Source organism: Vipera ursinii (genome assembly GCF_947247035.1).
Source record: "Vipera ursinii genome assembly, chromosome: 3".
Lineage (NCBI taxonomy): Eukaryota > Metazoa > Chordata > Lepidosauria > Squamata > Viperidae > Vipera > Vipera ursinii.
In genome coordinates this window covers 62,518,653-62,540,868 of record NC_139516.1, presented here as the reverse complement: position 1 = coordinate 62,540,868, position 22,216 = coordinate 62,518,653, and the positions used below count along the sequence as shown (strand labels likewise).

At 37.1% G+C, this 22,216-nt stretch overlaps 1 protein-coding gene across 1 annotated transcript in view; it reads left to right on the top strand.

Annotated features, from left to right (window-relative positions):
• The window catches only part of LRP8 (LDL receptor related protein 8), a 218,706-nt gene that overhangs the window by 153,802 nt on the left and 42,688 nt on the right, over positions 1–22,216 (top strand). Inside the window, 1 exon segment of the mRNA XM_083357677.1 lies at positions 10,810–10,938. Coding sequence (XP_083213803.1) covers positions 10,810–10,938 — 129 coding nt within the window.

Below are 22,216 nucleotides of genomic sequence, written 5' to 3'. Positions count from 1 at the left end.
ACTACATCAAAAAAACTCAGAATGGACTTCCAGTTCCTGTTTTCCAGCGAGCAGTCTGAAGATTTGGAATGCCAAACTCTTCAGCTGAAATTTCTTTTTGTTGGGGACCCTAAGGGGCCAGAACCCACCCTGAAGGGGTGGAATGAAGGAAGGAAATCCCAGGGACTTAGGAGAGATGGTGGTCTCCCCGAACAGTGCAGGAGAAGCCTCCCAGAAACCAACAGAAGAAAAGGCTGGCTAACTCCATGTCCAGTCATAGTTGGAGACAACGGAAGTCATAAGCTTTTAAACTAAGCGGATTTAAAACAGCATGCTTGAATCTGGGTAAGAATATTGATTTTCTCTATCCTACCTATTTTCCTGAAGAAGAAAGTCCCAAAAAAAGAGATCTCCAGGGGAAAAAAAGGAGAGGGATTTTACTCCCTCCTTTTGGTTACCGGAAGGGGCAAAACTTACCCTTTAGAGAGAGAGAAAAAACTAGAAACGCTGACACCAACTGGTGGGTGAAGATTCTTTTTTTTCTCTGACCCTCAAAGTTCTTAGAAAATGCAGCTGTGTAAACAAAGTGAGAGTAACAAATCTGAAGCAATGAATACTTCACAAAAGGAAACATATGATAAGCGGCAACAATTTCAAAGGACAATGATTTTAAACTACAAAGAAATACAGAACAACTTTGAGAGTATGAATCAACTTATCTCCAACTTAATTTCACTCCAAGAAACTTCCCAAGAAAATACAGTAGAGATGACTGAACATAATTCTGAGGATAGAGACTTAAAGATAGAACTGTATAAAATAAAAAAATATGATTTAATTCAAATGGGAAATATTTCAACATGTCCAAGCAACTTTGAAGATAAGGAAAAGAATGAGAAAAAATACTTTACAGGGAAACGAATGATGCAGCAAAACATACTGATTAAGAAAGGCAATGGCCAGAGGAAAAAGATTAAAATGGAAATTAAGAAAATAGATGATGGGACTTATCAGAGAGAATACTTAAAAAAGAAACATTTGTTTGAATATGGCTAAAAATGGAAAAGCTTTGGAATATATTACTCTTAGAGAGATGAATTTTTTTCTTTTCTTTTTGTTAACAAATACAATAAGAAATATTTGTTTGAATATAGCTAAAGAAATTGAAAAACTTTGAAATATATTACTGTTAGAGGGATGATTTTTTTAAATTAATACAATGTTTTTTTCCTTTTCCTTTCTGTAAAAAAAAGTTGAAATGATTTAAATAAAACAAACATTTTAGTTATTTAAATGTGATGATAAGAAAAGCATAAAAATGTATTTTGAATGAGAGTTAAAGAGTTAAAGATGATTAGATCTACTGAATGGAATGCTTAAAGTTTAAATAAATTAAATACATTCTCAGCTATGGTCAAAAAGAATAAAATTGAGGGAATAAATATATATTAAATTAGGAGGGATACATATTTTAAGTTTTATGTTATTTTTTGTATCTCAGTGCTTTTTTCTTTTTTTCTTCTTCTTTTCCCTCTTTTTTGTCTCTCTCCTCTTTTCCTTTCCTTTCTCTTTCTACTTTTTTACTTATTGATTAAGAAATATAAAAGTATGAGAGGGCTTATATGAAAAAAATAGAATTAAATCCAACAATGTAAATGTAGTTAATTGTTGAAAAAATTGTCACTAGTAAGAATATTTAGAATTTGGGGGGGAGAAATTATCTGAAATAAGCATGGTAACAGGATTTACGATAAGGCAACTAAAATGACAAATAGGATTATTAGAAACACTATATACTTAATTGTTAATCAAAATAATGAGAATTGTCTTAATCTAATGTTTTACAAAGAAAGATACTTTGGGGAAAGGGGAAATCAAATGAAATTAACATATGGAATATAGATTATAGAAATCAATTGTTAAAAATTGTCTTATAAATGTTACCCAGACAACATACTGTTTACAAATTACTGAATGATTTTACATTATGTTAAAAAATACCAATAAAATATATACAAAAAAACCCTCAAAATGACAAATAGCATTTGTGATTGTCAACCGCCAATAGGATAAGAAAGTAAAAGTATCAGAAGATTTATTTCCTTCTCATTAGTTATCTTGGCCAACAATGAGCTCTCACCTTAACTTATAAGCTTATCATAACAACAAAGTGAGGAAAATCCTGTATGCAATTAAAAAAATAACATGAATATGATAAATAAGAAATCTATAGCATGGGAGTGAGTGTATGGCTTCTTTCAGTCTGGAGGGAGCTTCACTCAGCAGAATTCCTAAAATTACCACATCAGTTACTTTATTATAACATTTTTTGTGTTCCTTAAATATTTTATTACTAGGGAATTTGTTTCTATTCTCAGACCATCACTCTAAGTCAATTAGCTGAGTTAGCGGTTCCTCTGTCTTTCCCAATGAGATTGTGTCTTTGATCATCTGCACTCCTCTAAACCACATTCCAGAATACTTAACTTACACAGACTTCACTGTGGTATCTGTTTGGACCTAATAATTACCTCAAAATACCTCTAACTTTTCCACAACATGTAGAATCAACTTTTCTCACACTGTGAGAAAAGAATTTTGGGGATGATCCCTTTGACTCACAACATAACTTAAGAGTATGAAGTTTTATGGGTGTGAACAACAGTTTGAAAGTACAGGAATAAAGAGTAAAGGAAATACCCAGTGCTATTTTTTTTTTTACGAATCTGCAGTGTTGTGAAAATTGTAGCATTCATTCATTCATTTATTTGTTTGAAACATTTATATAGCCTATAAGCTATCTATAGTTAGTTTTATAGATGTGAAGTGGTCACATCATTTTATCATATTTCTCAGTTTACAAACATTCTTCTGGCTGTCTCAGATTAATCCTTCAGGCCTTGCTATGAGTGTCCCTATGTTTAGAAGTTAGTAAATGAAGATGTGGCTGTTTCTAAGTGATCTTCCATTCAAATGATAATTATGTAGCTGGTTTAACAAATTTTATTTTAGTATAACATTCTACATTGTGGAATTTCTACTCTTACAGAATTTAGACAGAGATCAAGAACAAGCTATTCTTAAAATGATTTCTGGTTTGACTTAAATTACAGGTAGCATTTACACATGGTATCAAGTCATGGCTTGTTGAACATGCAGAAATAAGCCATAGTCAAGATAGGTATCTTATTCAACAGATTTGTGATTGTTGTTTTTTGTCCAAAGATGCCTTATATCTCTGTGACTCTATGAATTAGACTACAAGTTTCATGAAGGTAAGATGAAGCTTGGAAGAAAAAAAGTAAAGTTGAGGTAATTAAATCTTCCACTTCTCTTCACTATACACCACTGAAATTATCCAATGACAAGTCATGGGTCCAAACTTTGTTTTACTGCACTAAAATAAACCATGATAGATTGTCTAGCCTTATTTGCCCTTTACACTAAGTTAAAATCAATCATACCCTCAGTGTGTATGTGCCCATAACATCTTGAAATGTCAATTTTTCTGCCCAAATCATTAATCAATTTTAAGATGTCTAAATTGAGGCATTGTATTAAACTGTTTCTTGTTTACTATTTCACAGCTTTGCATTATTTAAGTAAGTGTCAGGCACCTTTACTTTGCAAGCATCTGATAAATAGAGAAAAGTGAGAAGACTTCTCTTGGTATCAATATCTGATAATGGTTTGAAGATCTAGAAAAGATAGATCTAGACTTAATCACTACTCCTCCTTATTTTTCGTCTCCTTCTCTTTTTATTGAAGATTGAAGTATATTTCCTTGAAGAGGCAGGTGGCATTATAGAAGTTTTAAACCACATGAAGGCTACTGCTAAGCTTGTAAGCCGCCCTGAGTCTTCGGAGAAGGGCAGGATATAAATGGAATTAAAATAAATAAAAAAATAAAAAATAAAATAAATGTGTGACTTGCCAGCCGGTTTATTGGTAGGAACCGACTTTGTCTCATCTGCATGTCATAAGTATCCAAAACTTGGCCCATGGATTTTTTTAAAGTTTACTTCCTGATAGTTCTTATCTTTGTTGAGGCTATTTACCTAAAGTTAAATTATCATTTACATAATGACATTAACGCTTCTTGGATCAATTCCATTTTCATATTTGTTTCAACAATGTGTTCATTAAGAAGGGTAGACTTAATGGAAAGGAACATCTAATCCCACATTCTGTACTTCCGCTCTAAAATGTAGAATTTCAGGATTCAGGATTAAGTTTAAGGCTTGAAATGCCTCCATATTTACTCTCATTTCCTAAGAGGATAATTAGATGTGCAGCCTATAGTTGCCAAGTACATAAGCACAGTAAACAGGCTTCAACTGATCTCTTCAGTCAGGCCAAGGGGATGGAGAGATAAACTGCTGTTTCATATTTGTAGAAAGTCATCAGTTGGAAAAGAAAAAATACACAAGTGCTATCCATGCAGTCTTCTTCAGACTGCCCTATGAAGCATTTGTTGAAGTACTTAGAGAACAGCTTCATGAATGAGAACTTTTTTACACAAGAGGAGCATCTGTGTGTCACAGCATAATTGAAATCACATACTCTTTTTCTAATTACAACTTTCCGAGTGTTCATTCACCAGGCTTATGTGTGGTCTGTGTTCGTTCAGCTGTGAATGAAACATTTCACATGCAAAGTATTTCTGGGAACACTGGCATAAAGTCTGGTGAACCACTGGGATAGTTCAGGAACAAGCTGTCCATCCTTGTTCTGAAAACCCAAAGAATGCCTTTTAAGTCCATTTCACCAGCTTTCTCTTCCACTTTGATGAGTTGATTCAAATTCCTGGTTCTGTTGTATGTGACCTCTAGATCATCTTTATGTCAGAGGTGAAAGCAAAACATCTGAAGAGGGCATCTGAGAGGATCTCTCTTTGAAACCTGAAAGTCTTTGTGAAATGAACCCTTAAGACCTGTGTCAGTATTTCATTGCTCACAGGAATTAGATTTTAGTGTCCTGATTTTGTTCTGAGTTTGATGTACCCCAAACAGATTTAGATTGGGGTAAGCTATAAATATTGTAAAATAAATATTGGGAAGGATTGCTTCCAGTAACTCAACATGTAGTACAGAATCATAAAATTAGAAGATTTATAAGCTCAGTAGGTTAACTGCCATTCGTTACAAAAAATCTAAAAGTAGAACACCCTCACAGATGGCCACCATCTGAATAACAGCAGTTCTCACTGCTCAGGCAGGTATCTCAATACTCAACCAAAATCTGCTGCTACTTTTTCCCTCCAAAACAAGCCTTGAGTATATGAGGAACACTCTTTTCTCTTTCCTCTCTAAGCTATACAATATTCTTTCTACAGTACAGGTATGTTTTCTAGATTAGTTTATTCCTAACCATTTAAATCAGGGGTGTCAAACTCACAATGTCACGTGATGTGTCGTGACGTATAGCAACTTTTTTCCATTGCCGGCAATGGGGTGGGCACAGTTTCGCCATGACACCTCCAGCCCGCAGGCCGGCAGTTTGACACCCTTGATCTAAATTATTATTCTCTGAAATTATTCCTGTTTTATCATTTAGAGCAGACATGTCAAACACAAAGCCTGGGGTCCGGATCCAGCCCGCGAAGTGGTTTCATGTGGCCCCGTGAAGCCATCCTGGAAACAGTGAGGGAACAGCCCCCACTGCCTTGGCCCTGGCCCAGAGACCCTTCTTCTGCCAGAGACCCTCAGATCTGTCCCACTCCTGCCCAGGCCCCCATAGGCAATTTTGATGCGAACGATGTAGAGCTGGCCACACCCACCCATTAGGCCATACGCACTCTAGCCACGCCCACCCAGTAGGCCACGCCCACCCTGGCCATACCCACCCGACCCCCTGAGGGCAACCGCAATGCTGATGTGGTCCTCAATGAAATTGAGTTTGACACCCCTGATTTAGAGATTAAACCAATGCATAATTTAAGTGATGAAGTAAAACTATGCTACTTGTGATGTGGAAATAACAATATTATTAATGTAGTGTAACATCAATTAAGTTTTGTGTGTGTGTGTGTGTGTTTGTGTGTGTGTATTTTGAATGTACTGTGTGAAGCCAGGTACAGTATCTTTTTTGTGTTTGTAATCTGAACCGTTGTTATTATCCCTTTCTTCTGTTGTTGGGATTTTTATTATTGGGAAATGATGGCAATTCCTCCTTCACTGGATATTTTTACGTTGGCTATGTATTTCCTAACTATCATGATGTTTTCCTGCTTTCTTGCTTTCAGACAAATTGGGAAAGCTATTTTTATTGCAGCTCTCAGCTTTCCGTATCAGACTTTAGCTGTGCTTTAGCTTTCTTAATACTGTCAATGGAGATTCTCAATCATCCAGATCATGCTTATCCCAAAGGCAACTGGACTTCCTTTGTTTTTTCCTTTGAAAACGTTCAAAGTAACTGAAGAACTGAAGAAGCTTCTTCGTTAAGAAGCAAAATGTTTTCAAAAGAAAAAAAACCCAACACAGTCCAGTTGTCTTTTGGAAAAGCACCTTTGGGACTTCCTTAATACTGTCCCTACAGATCTGGACTACTGGTTTTACTTATCCTTAATGAGATGTTATTCATCCCATTCTTATACAAGCCTCTCTTTATTTCTTCTCAACCTTGTGTTGTTTTCTTTTTCTTATTGACCTATCATGTTATGTTTATTTTGTTTTATAATTGGTGCCCACAAGACAAGTTTTTCTATCTCAGTTCTTCTGAGAATACAATTAAACAATTCCTTCTTTTCATTGCACTCTAGAACATATTGCTAGGAGTTGCTTGAAGGTCAGCAGTATTTAAAAAGTGTTAAAAAAATAAATGAGGTGTTTCCCAGATGGAATTACTCTGTATGTTGTTGATCCTTTAGAGATTAGTTGTCTAATCCCTTTGAAGATTTTAGTTTAATCTTGTATTCTGGGAAGGAGGAAATCTCTACTTCCTGGAACTCTTTTCTGGGAACTTATGAATTTAGAGATGCTAATGTTTTGTGATTGTTCAAAAAGTTCCCTAGCCCAAATGTTGAAAGAGTTCCTGAGCACCAGCAATATCACTTGTACTTGAAATCGAGCTGGATTATTGATGAGCCTAATTCATGAATTTAAATCCTTACTAAGTAGTCTCAAAGGATTATATTAGACAGTTGTGTAAAACCAGTCCCTCTAAAAACAGTCGGGAGTTGGAACTGGAATCCCATGATTTCATCAGGAATTAAGTGCTGCTCAATCCCAAGGGTATAAGAATAATTTTTTGAGCAATAGGATGGATTATATATGTAGCTACTAATGCCTGAGGCTGAATTAACAGTTCACACATATTGTTTGTGGTAAACCTTGGATCTTCTTAGTATACTGCTTCATATTCTTACTGCTAAGCTTGTAAGCCGCCCTGAGTCTTCGGAGAAGGGCGGGATATAAATGGAATTAAAATAAAATAAAATAAAAATATTGTATAAGAAATCAAATAGGGAATCTTAAAACAGTGATAGGGTAAGCAGACCTTCTTGTTCAAAGTAAGATTTCCACAAAAATAGGCCTTGTTTCATTGTCCTGGAAACTGTCTAATCTGTTACTGAAAAGATTTCTGTAGGTTTCCCACAAGAAGAAGGAGTTGATTTTTTTTAACATGCCCCTAGAGCACCTGTATGGTGAGAACCCAACAAATGGTCATGTGAAAGTCGATGTCTGTTATCTGGCCATTCCCTTGAATATATATAATGCTTCTATGCCTGAAAAGCTCAGCAGTAGCACAAGAGGAAGCCAAGCAATGGGGCGCCAGTTAGGCTCAACAATTTTAATGAAAGAATTTGTCCTGTTGGGGTTTAAAGAAACCAAGAATGAATGGGCCATTGGTTGTGGCAAGTCAATGGACTCGTCTTGCTTGTCTTCGCTCTTGTCTCTGTATAAATGAAGCATTGTTGTCCATCCTTGGCATTTGTGCCTCATGGTGATAAATTGGTCTTGATGTGTCTGACATTTTAACCAAGTCTTTTTAATGGTTTGTTTTTGAAAGACTCTGTTTTCCCTATATTTTTCACCAACATAAACCTTGACAGCACTCCCTGTCCTATATCAGGTTAACCCTTTCTTTATCCTAGGTTAGGGAAACTCAAACAGCAAGTTGTTAAAAGATGAAAGTGATGGAAGCAAGAAGCAAGTAGACACAATTTGCACCTGCAGCTAAGTTTTTATTTGCAGGCTGCTGTTGATATTGCATCAACATTTGCTTTCAATTGAAACATTAAAAAATGGATGGCCTTTTTCCTTGAACTTTTGCACTAATTTCTCATTGGTTGATTGTAATTTTTCTTCTGAACTCTGTATCTCAAAATGCAACTTAAAAGCCAAAATTAAAATAAAGCAGACTAGCCTTTAACTCCTTGCCTATATATTTGTTGATTAATTATTCAATTTTGCATAGTTGTTGAGATATGAAGGAAAGAACCTTTTTCACTGCCAATTGCCACTAGGAAAAAGTTTATCCTCTGTTGTTCCCAATCTGTGGATCATTATATTTATGTGTATGAAATCTCTTTGTCTCTTTCACCAGCCTTTTCATTATTACATAATTTTAGTGTTTTTTCTTATTTTTTTGCAATCAATGTTCTGTTTTTGTTTTGAATTTTGTAAGCAACTTTGAGTGTCTGACAAAAAAGAAAGATAGCATGAAAATCAGATAAATGAATATTTTCCATCTAATTATTGCATTGAAGCCTAATTATTGTATTCCTACTTCCAGAATTCAGATCTTAGAATTTCAGCCTTCTATGTGGAGGGCACTAGTCTGGAGAAAAAAAAACCTCTGCCTTATTGAGATGATTAATCTCATGTCATTTTTATATATATATATATATATAAGTATACTTCCCTGCTATTCTCCTACCCAACATCGTTACTTATCTGCTAACTGTGATTCGCAAAAATTGTTTATATTTTCATTACTTGTTCTCCAAAAGAACAAGTTTAAATCACATTACCCTGGGCTTTTTCTGATGGTAAAAAATGCTTTTGTGTGTTATATAAACTGAGAAGATCAATTGCTCACAGACGTGCTCTCAAATAATATCAGGAGAAGAACTCTTAATTTTATTTTCCCCAGTTGCAGTCTTTTTACTGTAGTCTGTTTTGGGAAAGTTTCAAACTAATGTGCATAAAAATAAAATGTGGTTGTTAAACTAAGGGAAAAATGTCTGTATGTGAAGGGACTAGTTAGAATATCATCAATATATCTTTATGACAGCTGATCAGATTTAATTTGGTATTATGTGTTTCTACCTATTTAGGTATCCCAAACATAAAACTGAATACCTGAAAAAGAGAACGCAAGTAGGGACAGTTGGGATAATTGGAGAAATATTAAATATTGCTCTCCAGTATTAGAAATTTTCCTAATTTTGCACATGCAAAATTACGGCATTTCTGCATTTGAAACTGCAGTCATTAGTAGCTTTCCTGCAGTAAGGTTCATTAAAATAAGCCGGGCTTACTTCCAAGAAAACAGATTATATATTGGTAAGCAATCATTAGCTTCAGGGTTATCCTTATCAGTGCTGTAAAATATGTATTAAGTAAACATTCTCCATAAATTTGTTTGCTGCATCCAACACTACACTTTGTATTTCCTACATTATTAATATTATCTTACATTATTTATTTATAGATTGTAAAGTGAATGTGAGGCTTATTGCAATGCAGTTTTGGGTGTATTTCCATTTTGTTTGCTAAATTTTGTAATCTTCTCCCTGTGGTGGTGGTGGAGGGTACATTTATATTCCCAGATGATGCAGTCCAAACAAAGGCTTAGTTCTGTCTGTGTATTCTGTAGAGTTTCTAACATTTATTTTAAAAAAACAAAACAAAACAAGGATGGGCTCTCCAGTATTAGGGCCATCAAAGAAAGGCATTATTGTTCACTAATAGGACAATTTGCAGCAAGAGTAAATATTTCATTATACAACTACTACACAGCCAATTTCAAGGAATTTATTAGAATTAGAATTCTTTATTGGCCAAGTGTGATTGGACACAAAAGAAATTTGTCTCTGGTGCATAAGCTCTCATTAATCATAAATCAAAAGACACAACACTCAGTGATGGTCATAGGATACTAAATAAGCATTCAACATAAATCATACTAGGATACTAAATAAAACAATTAATACAAATCGTAAGATACAAGCAACAAAGTTATAGTCGTAAGAAGATAAGAGATAGGTAATAGGAAGGATGAGAATGGTAATAGTAATACAGCCTACTAGGTAGTTTGACAGTGTTGTGGGAATTAGTTGTTTAGCAGAGTGATGGCGTGGGAGAAAAAACTGTTCTTGTGTCTAGTTGTTTTAGCGTGCAATGCCCTAATAGCATCGTCTTGAGGGAAGAAGTTGAAACAGTTTATTTCCAGGATGTGAGGGGTCTGTAGATATTTATCAAATAAGCAGCTTCCCTAAATTATCTTCCCTTTCTTTAAAAAAATCAGAAATATATTTTGTAATTTTTACTCCCATTGTCTGTGGGTCAGTAAACTTAAGTAGTATTATTTCTAATTTATAAATAGTTCCCTATTTCACGTATCAAAATTAGAGACAATAAAAACTGAATCCATGCAGACTACACTATTTCTATTGTGTAATATTTGGGATAAATTTATTTTCTTTAACTTTATTCAAAGCTTTCAGAGATACGAGAGGGAAAAGAAATCCCATTTCTTTCAGAGCTATTTGACCTATTCTAAATAATGTCTACAATTTGTAAAAATCAAAACAACGCTGGACGCGATACAGTATATTCTTGGCATGGGTAACTTTAACTGCGTTCCATTTGTTTGTTTTTGTAGCCAAACAAGTATGTCTAGCTGAAAAAATTAGCTGTGGAGACTCCAGCAATAAATGCATTCCTGCATCTTGGAAATGTGATGGAGAAAAAGACTGTGAAAGTGGAATTGATGAGGCTGGTTGCACTAACAGTAAGTGTAAAAACCCAGTAAGATAGGCTTGTTAGTCTAGTTCCCATACTCCACATCCCTTCCCTCTATCTTTCTTCTCTACTTTATTTGCTCTGCATAACTGTATTGTGTGGTGCATCAATTTGCTTTATTCTATTAGTTTTTATGAAACGAGATGAAGTAAAACTTATACTAATGTTGGATATATAGCATATTGCACTGCATTATGCTTTATTTTGATTTCTTTCTTATTTAGCATGTTTTGCTAAGAGAGACCAGCAAATAAACAATGGGGTAGCCTGGCAAAGTTTGAAAACCTGTTTTATTTTTGTCTTAGTGTTTTCAAATGTGGCTTACAATGATGTGTAAGCAGACTTCATGGCTTATTTCCTGGTTTGGTTTTGTGTTCTGTCCCAGCTTTTAACATATCCCAAGATACAAAGATAGAAATACTAAAAATAAGGTGGGCAAAAAAGCTAATGTATTTACCAAACCATGGTTAAAACAAATTGTAGATTAATATGCAAGTCCCATGAACACCTCTTTTTGGTTTCTAGTGGGATAGATGTTAACTCCAGAACAAGGAGATGAAAAAGTTAAGAAACATTTTAAAAAGGGCCCTATTTTTTTTAAAGGAGCCTAAATACAAGTGAAGGGACGCGGTGGCTCAGTGGGTTAGGACGCTGAGCCTGTCAATCAGAAGGTCAGCAGTTTGGCGGGTCGAATCCCGAGTGCCGTGTAACAGAGTGAGCGCCTGTTACTCATCCCAGCTTCTGCCAACCTAGCAGTTCGAAAGCACGTAAAAATGCAAGTAGAAAAATAGGGACCACTACGGTGGGAAGGTAACAGCGTTCCGTGCGCCTTTGGCGTCTAGTCATGCCGGCCACATGACCACGGAGACATCCTTGGACAAGCGCTGGCTCTTCGGCTTTGAAACGGAGATGAGCACCGGCCCCTAGAGTTGGAAACGACTAGCACACATGTGTGAGGGAACCTTTACCTTTAAATACAAGTGAAACACTAATGGATGAAAATCTATAGAACAGCTGTGGTTCCACCAAATAAAACTTTCATATTGTAAACCACATTAAAATGTAAGGTTGTAATAAAGGGGTCTTTGGCGCTCTCTGAGCTTGCTTCTTTTCTTGCAGATGTTTCATTACCCAAACTAGGTAATATCATCACTGCTAGTCTGTAAGGTTGAAAAATTGTCCATTGGTTTCCCTGGTAAGATTAATGTGACTTCCAAAGGCTACAGTACAATTTTTTTTTAGATTTTGTAATAATAAATGTTACATTCGATTTTTGTTAGCTTGGACTTGGGGATGTAAGAAATGGGATAAATATTACTCTCTGTATGCAATATGGCATTTCTATGTCTTCAGTACTCTAATGAGCCAAAGGCACTTGTTTCAAGCAATCAGCTCATGAATCTATTTTTCTGTTTCCTATATTTCTACGTATTGTAAATTTCTAAAAAAAAAAGAACTCCTATGCAGAAAAAATTACATAAAGTAGAAAAAAGTACCTTCCATGCCTTTCGTGTAAATTGATATATTTCAAACTGGAATTCGCTTGGCAGACTATTCTTATACAGTACTCAAGAATAAATGAACCTTACAGAGAGAGCTGACAATCATCAAGATTTTTTACTCTTCTGATGAGAGAAATTTAAAAAAATGCCTTCCTGTACTGGCTGTGGAGGAAGGGGCTTCCTTCCTCTTGAAATCTGCTGGATTTCTTTCTAGAGTTGTAGCAGGTATATTCACAATTTCAGTACAAAACTGAACTATGTATGATGAACCAATGACTCAAGGTACTGTATGTTATTCATTGCCTAAGCTTCTTTTTAGTCTTTGGAATTTTTAATTTCTTCTTCTCCTAAAGAACTCTTACTTTCCCACAAACAAGCTATTCCGGTTGAAAATTATCTTTTTCACTGCTGGTATTCTTGCTTCCCATTTTCTTTCTGTTTGCAAAACATTGCTTGGTGTTTTGTTTTGTTTTTTAATTTAACTCTTTTCCCGTCTTTATGTCTCACTTTTGTTCTGTTGGTTGTCTCCAAATACAGCTTTAGTGGTTAACAGCAGGTTCTTCTCATTTTCTATTCTTTCTAAGTTTATTATGGGGAGACCCCTTTTTTCCTTTTACTTGGGTGCTCGAAAACTCCTTGGCAGCTCTCAAAGCTCATCTCTTGAAATGTGAAACCTCCTGTCACATTAGCGCCTGTGTCTTCCACAGAAAGCATCTCCATTTCAAAGTAATATCAACCTCATCAGTCACACGTCGGTCTTTTTGAAAACGAGATCCTCAGTGAAAAAAAAGTTTCTCTCACTTCACGGTGCTAAAAATCCAAGAACCTTGAAACTTAAAAACCAGAGAAAGCATTGAATAGAACTTGCCAGCTGCTTTTAAAAACATGAAAATTGCACCACTTTACAAAGATATAGCACCCATGTGTTGTTTTTATTGGGGGCTTAATAGGTTTGAATGGTAGCAGTTATGGCAATGTGATACACTCTTACTTTTTGTTAGGTGTTATTGGATCACAAAGCAGAACTTTGGTAATGAATCCAGTTGTGAGGAATTCTTTGGAAAATAATAAAGCAGGATAGGAACTTTACAGATGGCCATGTGGGGATTTTTATAACCATCATTAAACTTGCCTATAGACATACAAACCTACAGGCTGTAGGGCAGGGGTGTCAAACTGCTGGCCTGTGGGCCGATGCATCATAGCAAAACCACACCCACCCCATTGCCCGGCAATGGCAAAAAAGTCGCGATACGTTGCGACATGTCACAAGACGTTGCGAGTTTGATTACCCTACAGTAGGGAATCACTGTAACTATGCCATGTCCAAATTGCTACATCAGAATGCTGTTAAATGGTCAACCACGTGCAATCAATACAGGTATTTTCCTGTCTGTGGTGAAGAATGAGATTCCCTTGTCATTATATGTGCCTACCAGACACTACCTGAGATGTATAAGTAAAGTAAAGGTAAAGGTTCCCCCGCACATGCGTGCTAGTTGTTTCCGACTCTAGGGGTCGGTGCTCATCTCCATTTCAAAGCCAGCAGTTGTCCGAGGACGTCTCCGTGGTCATGTGGCCAGCATGACTAGACGCCAAAGGCGCACAGAACGCTGTTACCTTCCCACCGTAGTGGTCCCTATTTTCCTACTTGCATTTTTATGTGCTTTTGAACTGCTAGGTTGGCAGAAGCTGGGACAAGTAACAGGCGCTCACTCTGTTACGCGGCACTCAGGATTCGACCCACCAAACTGCTGACCTTCTGATCGAGAAGCTCAGCGTCCTAACCCACTGAGCCACCGCGTCCCATATGATGTAGAAGTAGGCCAATCAAAAATCTACTCTCTCCACATTTCTCTTAATTCTGAATTCCCTGCAAGTTTTCAAAGGTCCTCCTCCTTCCATAAAAGCATTGGCCTTCCCAACACAACACTCAGTCAAACAGAAAAGAAACAATTTAAAACATGAAAGTACGTGAAGGCCCATACAGGCTACCATATCCACAAAGGTTCTGTCTCTTTTTGACTGGAAATTTGCCTCATGAAGAAAGTATCCACAGGTTTTCGGCCTGCGGCTCTTGACATTTGTTTTGTGAATTTTTAGAGCACTGATATTCAGCAGCCTGAGTCTTTGGAGGTATTAGTAAGAAAAGCAGTCCTAGCCCTCAGGCTTACAGTCTGAAGGAACTGTACACACAAAGAAAGAGATGGCAAGAGAAAGGGAAAATAATGCGCAGATTGTGATTCTTAACAATCACACTATCGTGACTATGTGGCAATGGAATGGCAATAATGCAACCCAAAGGAATCGGTTTTCTTCCATGAAAATAAAAAAGGAGTCCCAAATTGCTGGTGACTGATTCTCTTTTCTCTGCTGAATTTTGAAAGCAGTCACTGGCCCATGCAGGAATTAGATAAGACATAAGACCTTAAAGTGAACCATGCCGCATCATTTCTTTGTTTGTTTTTTTGTGGGGAGGAAGCATAACAAAGGACAGAAAAGTATTTGCTCTAAGAGACCAGTTCTTTAAATTATTATGCAAGCAGCATCCAGTTAAACATTCAGCGTTTCAGTCTCTCTCTCTCTTCCCCCCCCACTTTCTATGCTCAAAGGAGAATGAATGTACAGAATAGTTTGATGGCCCAATTAGTATTAACATTGTGTGTCTATCTTGAGCTGTTGCTATGTTGAATTCCCCATAGAGTTAATCAAGATCTTTAGTTGGAACTTGTCTAGCAATCTCTAATTGATAGCATAAACATGATCCTCTTTTCTCAACAAATCCCCTTCACCTTTTGGAAATCTCTGCCATGGTACTTGATCCCATGCTACTGCATCTTCCTGTTTGGTACCTTAAACCATGTTGGAACCTGCATCTCTTCAGCAGCCCAGGACAACTACCTATCTCTGCTTGCTAACCATTTTATACTTTTTCTTCCCTCTTAAGTTCATCTGTTTCTGCCAGTTCCTTAACTCATTTCAGCTTCCCTTCCCGGTGAGAGATTCTGCAAATGCAACAGCATGTCTGATTCTTCTCTTTGTTCCTTCTTAGGCTCAGCTTATCATCCACAGCTACAATCTTTATGTCTGGATGATCACATGACAGGATGATATACGGTTCTACCTTCTCCATTCTGTATTAGAGTCCTTTCTATATATATCTTTTTATTGATATACTTATAAAATGTATTTATTATGCTGTAATTTACATTTGTACTATCTGAAGATGCACTGATATTACTGCTGTGAGGTAAACAGTAAAGGAATCAATAATGCCTTGCTCAAAATTATTCCAAGCCCCTGAAAACTTTAGGACTATATTTGCAAACCTGCTGTCTGCCAAAACAGTTTACAGTAGTTTGGAGATGAAGTCTCAAATCATAAGGAAAGTACTTTTTCCCTAAGGACTAATATTGCTATTTCAGCCCTGTGAAAATTTCTTCATCTATCATTCTGTAACATTTCTAGCTTCAGCAAATGATTGCAGTGAATGTGAAAGTAATCTGTCTTCCTTGACTCAATCAAATAGTTCACCTTGGAAAGTCTGAGTTAAATAAGCTGTAATAAAACATTGGCCCTCATCTGAGAATTCAGATAACAAAATGAAATGCATCCTTTTCAAAAACTCTGCTGACATATGGGATGCTTTTCTAAGACATGGTAGAGAACTCCGGTTTGAACTGCTCTGAAGCATTGGAGGTAGAATAAACAAAAGATGCAAAGGGGTTTGACTACAAAAAGCAAAGAAATCCTCTCCATTTAATCTAGTATGTTGGAAATCTAAACACTGTGGTGCAACACCAAGAGAACTTTTTAAAAAGCCCTTTCCCAGGGGAATAGTTAATCCCACAAAGAATAATGAATGTGAAATCATTTTGCTTCTTTTTATGTGCTGAACTTGGTTTATGCATTATGGCCAGAACATAACTATAATTCTAATGAATTTCTAGAACTAGAACTGGTATGTATGTATGTATGTATGTTTGTATTTATTTATTTATTTATTTATTTATTTATTTATTTATTTATTTATTTAAATTTCTATACCGCCCTATTCCCAAAGGACTCAGGGCGGTATGTTTGTATGTGTAAACAAACAAAACAAAACAGCTAATAAAATCCTGGATTTTATAAACAGAGGCATAGAATCAAGATCACGCAAAGTATTAGTGCCGTTTTATAAAACCACTTGTAACCCCACACCTGGAATACTGCAGCCAATTTTGGTCACCATATCACAAAAAAGATGTTGAGAGTTTGGAAAAAAAATTCAGAGAAGAGCAACTAAGATGATCAGAGGCCTGGAGACTAAAACATACGAAGAACGGCTGTGGGAATTGGGTCTGGCTAGTCTAAAGAAAAGAAGAAATAAGGAGAGACATGATAGCTGTATTCCAGTATTTGAGGAGCTACCACAAGGAAGAGGGGGCCAGGTTGTTCACCAGAGCGCCAGAGGGAAGGACGAGAAACAATGTTTGGAAACTGATGAAAGAGAGAAGCAACCTGGAATTAAGGAAAAACTTCCTGACAGTGAGGACAATTAACCAGGGGAACAGCTTGCCTCCAGAAATCATGGGCGTTCCATCATTGGAGATTTTTAAGAAGAGACTAGACAATCACCTGTCTGAGATGATATAGGTTCTCCTGCTTGAGCAGAGGGCTGGACTAGAAAACCTCCAAGGTCCCTTTCAGCTCTATTCTATTCTAAAGTTCTGGTTATCAAATTGAGGTTTTCCTGGCATACAGGAAATATTTGTATTGTACATGATTACAGCAGACATGTCAAACACAAGGCCCGGGGGCCGGATCCGGCCCAGGAAGTGGTTTCATGTGGCCCACAAAGCCATCCTTGAAACAGTGAGGGAACGGCCCCCACTGCCTTGGCCCTGGCCCAGAGACCCTCCTTCTGCCAGAGACCCTCAGATCTGTCCCACTCCTGCCCGGGCCCCCATAGGCACCCTTGATGCGAACGATGTAGAGCTGGCCATGCCCATCCAGTAGGCCATACGCACTCTAGCCATGCCCACCCAGTAGGCCACACCCACCCTGGCCATACCCACCCGGCCCCCTGAGGGCAACCGCAATGCTGATGCGGCCCTCAATGAAATTGAGTTAGACACCCCTGGATTACAGCATTCATCACAAGCTTACTCTTTGTCAGTCAACCTTTCAGTCTATATACCACCTTTCTCTCTTAGGAAGCAAGCAAACATATACACCATTGGATGATTCCAGCATAATATGTTGTGACACTAACATGTTTGTAACTACAGGTAATCCTTGACTTATGACTATTCAAAGTTCTGATGGACCCTGTAAAAACTACTTAGATTTGGATTCAAAGTTCTCACATTCCCATACCCCCCCACCCCCAGTCACATGACTGCATTCATAAACCAGCCCATATTTACATATTTAAAATATAAATAAATATAAATATAAATATTTAAAATATGTAAATATTTACATATTTACATGACTGCATTCATAAACCAGCCCATATTTACAACTGTTTATACTCCCATGACTTCCAAATTCTGGTAAAAATGCCCATAGCAAACAATAGATTTGCTTAATGACCACAGTGTTCGCTTAATTACTGCCACAAAAGTCACAAAATGAGGCTTGCTCATAGTGACCCCCTTTACAATTGTCATAATTTACAACCGAAATTGCCAGCTCGGTTATAGTTGTGAGGACTATCTGTCAAAAGCGCTGGGGGAAATCAGGAGATTCAGGCAGTTCAAATGAGTAAAAAGATTTATTGCAAGCTTAAGCTCTTTATAAAAATCTGAGCTACTAATGGTCCAGGGAAATGAGCAGGAATTCAGAAGACATTCAATTTGGGCTGGACGTAAAAGTATTTTACTGTTGTCTATAATACAGTGTAGTATGGTGCCCACCAACCTGGTCCTTTTCAGATGACTTCCAAGTCTGCTAGTCTGGTAATTCTAAGAGCCACATTCTCAATAAACCTGGAGGGAATCAGACCATGGAAGGTTGATACAATATCAAATATATTACTTTCTTGCTTGCAGTATCAATCTACTTTTAAATGCATTCTCATTATCTAGCTTTTTAACCACTGTAACTATTGTTAACCAATATTTACCAATAACACTGTATGTTGTTTACTCTCAAGACAAATACATCTTCCCTTACAGGTTACTAGATGAAATATCAGTTAATGGTTGCGTCTCTTTCACTAATCTGTTGAATCTGACATCTAAGACAGTGTCTTGATCAGGTAACTGTAGGTAGTCCTCAGTTTACAATAGTTCATTAAGTGACCATTCCAAGTTATGACATCACTGAAAAAAGTGACATGACCATTTTTCACATTTACATGCCCTCGGTCTGTGATCCAAACTCAGATGCTTGACAAGTGGTTCATATTTATGACAGTTCCAGTGTCTGGGATCATGTGATCACCTTTTTTGATCTACTGACAAGCAAAATCAATGGGGAAGCCAGTTTCACTTAACCACCATGTTAGTAACTTAACAATTGCAGCGAAGGCTCAACTTTTCCAAGGGTTTGCATGAGAAGCCGTGTTCTAGTTTCGACTTCATCTCATCCTTTTAATGATTTTTTAATTTTTATTTATTTATTGTATTATAGTTTATAATATAATATAATGAAGCATTTCACGATACTTTTTTACAAGAAACAGTATAGAAACCTGGTACAATTATAATTTAGACTCTCCCAATTAAGCCAAAGTTAAACTAAGTTACTATACTATAGTGTGTTTGGTTTAGTGGTTAAGGCACCAGGCTAGAAACCAGGAAACTGTGAGTTCTAATTCTGCCTTAGGCATATGAAAGCCAGATGGGTGACTTTGGGCCAGTCACTGTCTCTCAGCCCAAGATGTCAAGCAGGGGCAACAAGCCAGTCAATTCCTGTCGCAACTAATGCATTAACACTTGCTTAATCGGGGGGGGGGGGGGGGAAGCAAACTCTGTACTTAATGGAAAAACACTAGGAAGAATAAAAAAAAGAGTTAATGTCAAAATATATTAGATGCTTGGAATCAGTGTGTGGCTGTTATCTGTCTGTCTCTGCCTTCCTGCCCCACTAGAGTATTTCCATAGAGAGAATTAAATTAATGGAAATAGAGATTTTATGGTGTAATGACCTCATTAGCATATTCTGGGAACATTGCTTGGTATATCATTATTCAGCATAGTTGTACCACTGGGAGCCTAAATGGTCATAGCTGCAAGGTTTTTCTTTCAAACAGATTTTTTTTTATTCTTTTGGCTCAAGCTATGTTATTCTTACTTTGGCTATCGATTCAGAAATTGACCATAAGAATAGCTTCTGCTGTTTTTGATATGTATTGCCAGGATCTGCTTATCTCCTGGCCATTTATTTGCTTCAGAATTTATGAAATCTAATATATTCTGTTTCGTTTTTTTAAAGGTTTAAATACTGGTAGACGTAATTATGTACGTATATGTATTTCTGCATACTACATGTAAAAAAGCTATTAATTTTTTTCTTAAGTGATTATACAGCTGAATCCATTTTAAGAATGTAAGAATCCAATATTCTATTTTTATATCATGCAATATTGATATCTATATTTCATTAATTTTATTCATCTGAAAGGGAGATTTTAAGAATGGTATTTTCATTAACACTCCACTGTCTTTGCCTTTTAGTTTGTTTTCTATATATTTCCCAGTGTCTAGCAAATACTGATCTAGCTGTCTCTAGAATATTCAGGGAAAATTTGAAAATTCATTCATATTTAATACATAAAAGAAGTATTATGTATGTCATAAATATGCCTAACATTCCATTGAATTTTACAGAAATTGTGTTCTAATATAGTTGGATGTTTAATCGTTTCAAAATAAGTTTAAGTTTAAGTTTATTATATTTGTATACCGCCCTTCTCCCGAAGGACTCAGGGCGGTGAACAGGGCACATATAAAATACAAAGTACAAAAATTAAAAAGAGAATTAAATACAGAGCCCGAGCTAAAACAATAAATAATAATGTAAAACCACAATAAAAAAAACCCAACACATCCCCCATCAGGCCAGGCCGGCTTGTTCAAATAAATAGGTCTTCAGATCGCGTCGGAAGGAGTGAAGGTCAGGCGCCGTCCGGAGCTCAACCGGCAACTGATTCCATAAGTCCGGGGCGCCCACAGAGAAGGCCCTCCCCCTGGGGGCCACCAGACGACATTCTCTGACCGGTGGCACCCTGAGGAGGCCCTCTCTGTGGGAACGCACAGGGCGGAGGGAAGTTGACGCCGGCAGCAGGTGATCCCCGAGGTACTCCGGACCCATGCCATGTAGGGCCTTGAAAACCATTACCAAAACCTTGAATCTCACTCGGAAGACAACTGGTAGCCAATGCAGCTCGCGGAGCAGTGGTCCTCAAGGGAAGTGGTCCTCAAGGGAAGCCCCATGTAGAGAGCGTTGCAGTAGTCCAAACGAGAGGTCACCTTATTTCAACATAGCAGTACTAACTATCACACCTATTCTTTTCAACTGTGTCAAATGAAATAGCTGTAATCATTTAAACCAAACTGGAATAAAATAAAAGTATTTAACTCAGGATTTATCTTTCTATGAGTAACATCAGTCTGCCTCATTGAACTAGATAATATTTTTGTCACACATAGGTAAAACTATTAAAAGGAGCAAATACTGATTTTATAAAAGTCATCGTTTAGAAGAGCCAGTTTGGTGCAGTGGTTAAGGCACCAGGCTAGAAAATGAGAGACGGTGAGTTCTAGGCCCCGCTTTAGCTATGAAGACAGCTGGGTAATCTTGGCCAGTCCTCCTCTCTCAGCCCTAGGAAATGGGCAATGGCAAATCACTTGCTAAAAACCTTGCCAAGAAAACCACAGGGACTTGTCCAGGCAGTTGCCAGGAGTCAAAAAACTTTTTGAAGAATCCTCCTTCCAAAGATGTCACTTTGCACTGCAGTTCTGTTGGTGATTATGTGGAAGGCGGTATGTAGAATAGCGTTGTCAATATTTTATTTAATTTATTTGTTTAATTAAATTTTTATACCGCCCTATTCCCGAAGGACTCAGGGCGGTTTACAGGGCAGCATAAAATATAATATAAAAATAGTATAAATTAAAATAGATTAAATTACATAAGCCCAACAATTAAAACAATATAAAAAGCTAAAACCCCTTCAGTCCAGGCCTGATAGATCAAAAAAACAGGTTTTTAGATCCCGGCGAAATGTACGCAGATCGGGGGTGGTCCGAAGTTCCACCGGTAAATCATTCCAAAGGGCAGGCGCGCCCACAGAGAATGCCCTCCCCCTGGGGATCACCCGCCGGCACTCCTTAACCATCGGCACCCTGAGAAGGCCCTCCCTGTGGGAGCGCACAGGACGATGGGAAGTTGATGCCGGCAGCAGGTGTTCCCTTAGATAATCCGGACCCAAGCCATTCAATATGTTTATGTGCTCGCAGAATTCTTCTATTTGAAAAGGCTGAAAAGAAACATATAAGCTAGGAATTAATATTTTTTCATCTTCAAGCGGGGTTGCCACTAAACCAATTTTTCTGGGCCTGGGGTTCCCATTCCTGAGCTGCTAGGGATTTTGATGGAGGCAGCTCCCTAAAATCAGGAGATAGAACTGAAACGAAAACTAAATCTGATTTCACTTCATTTGCACATACATTTACATACGTTTAATTAAAATGAAATGTGCTAATAGGATTATTTTCCCATTGATGTCTTTATAATTTTTCTCTTCTGCCTCATTAGAAATTAAAGCTGGGA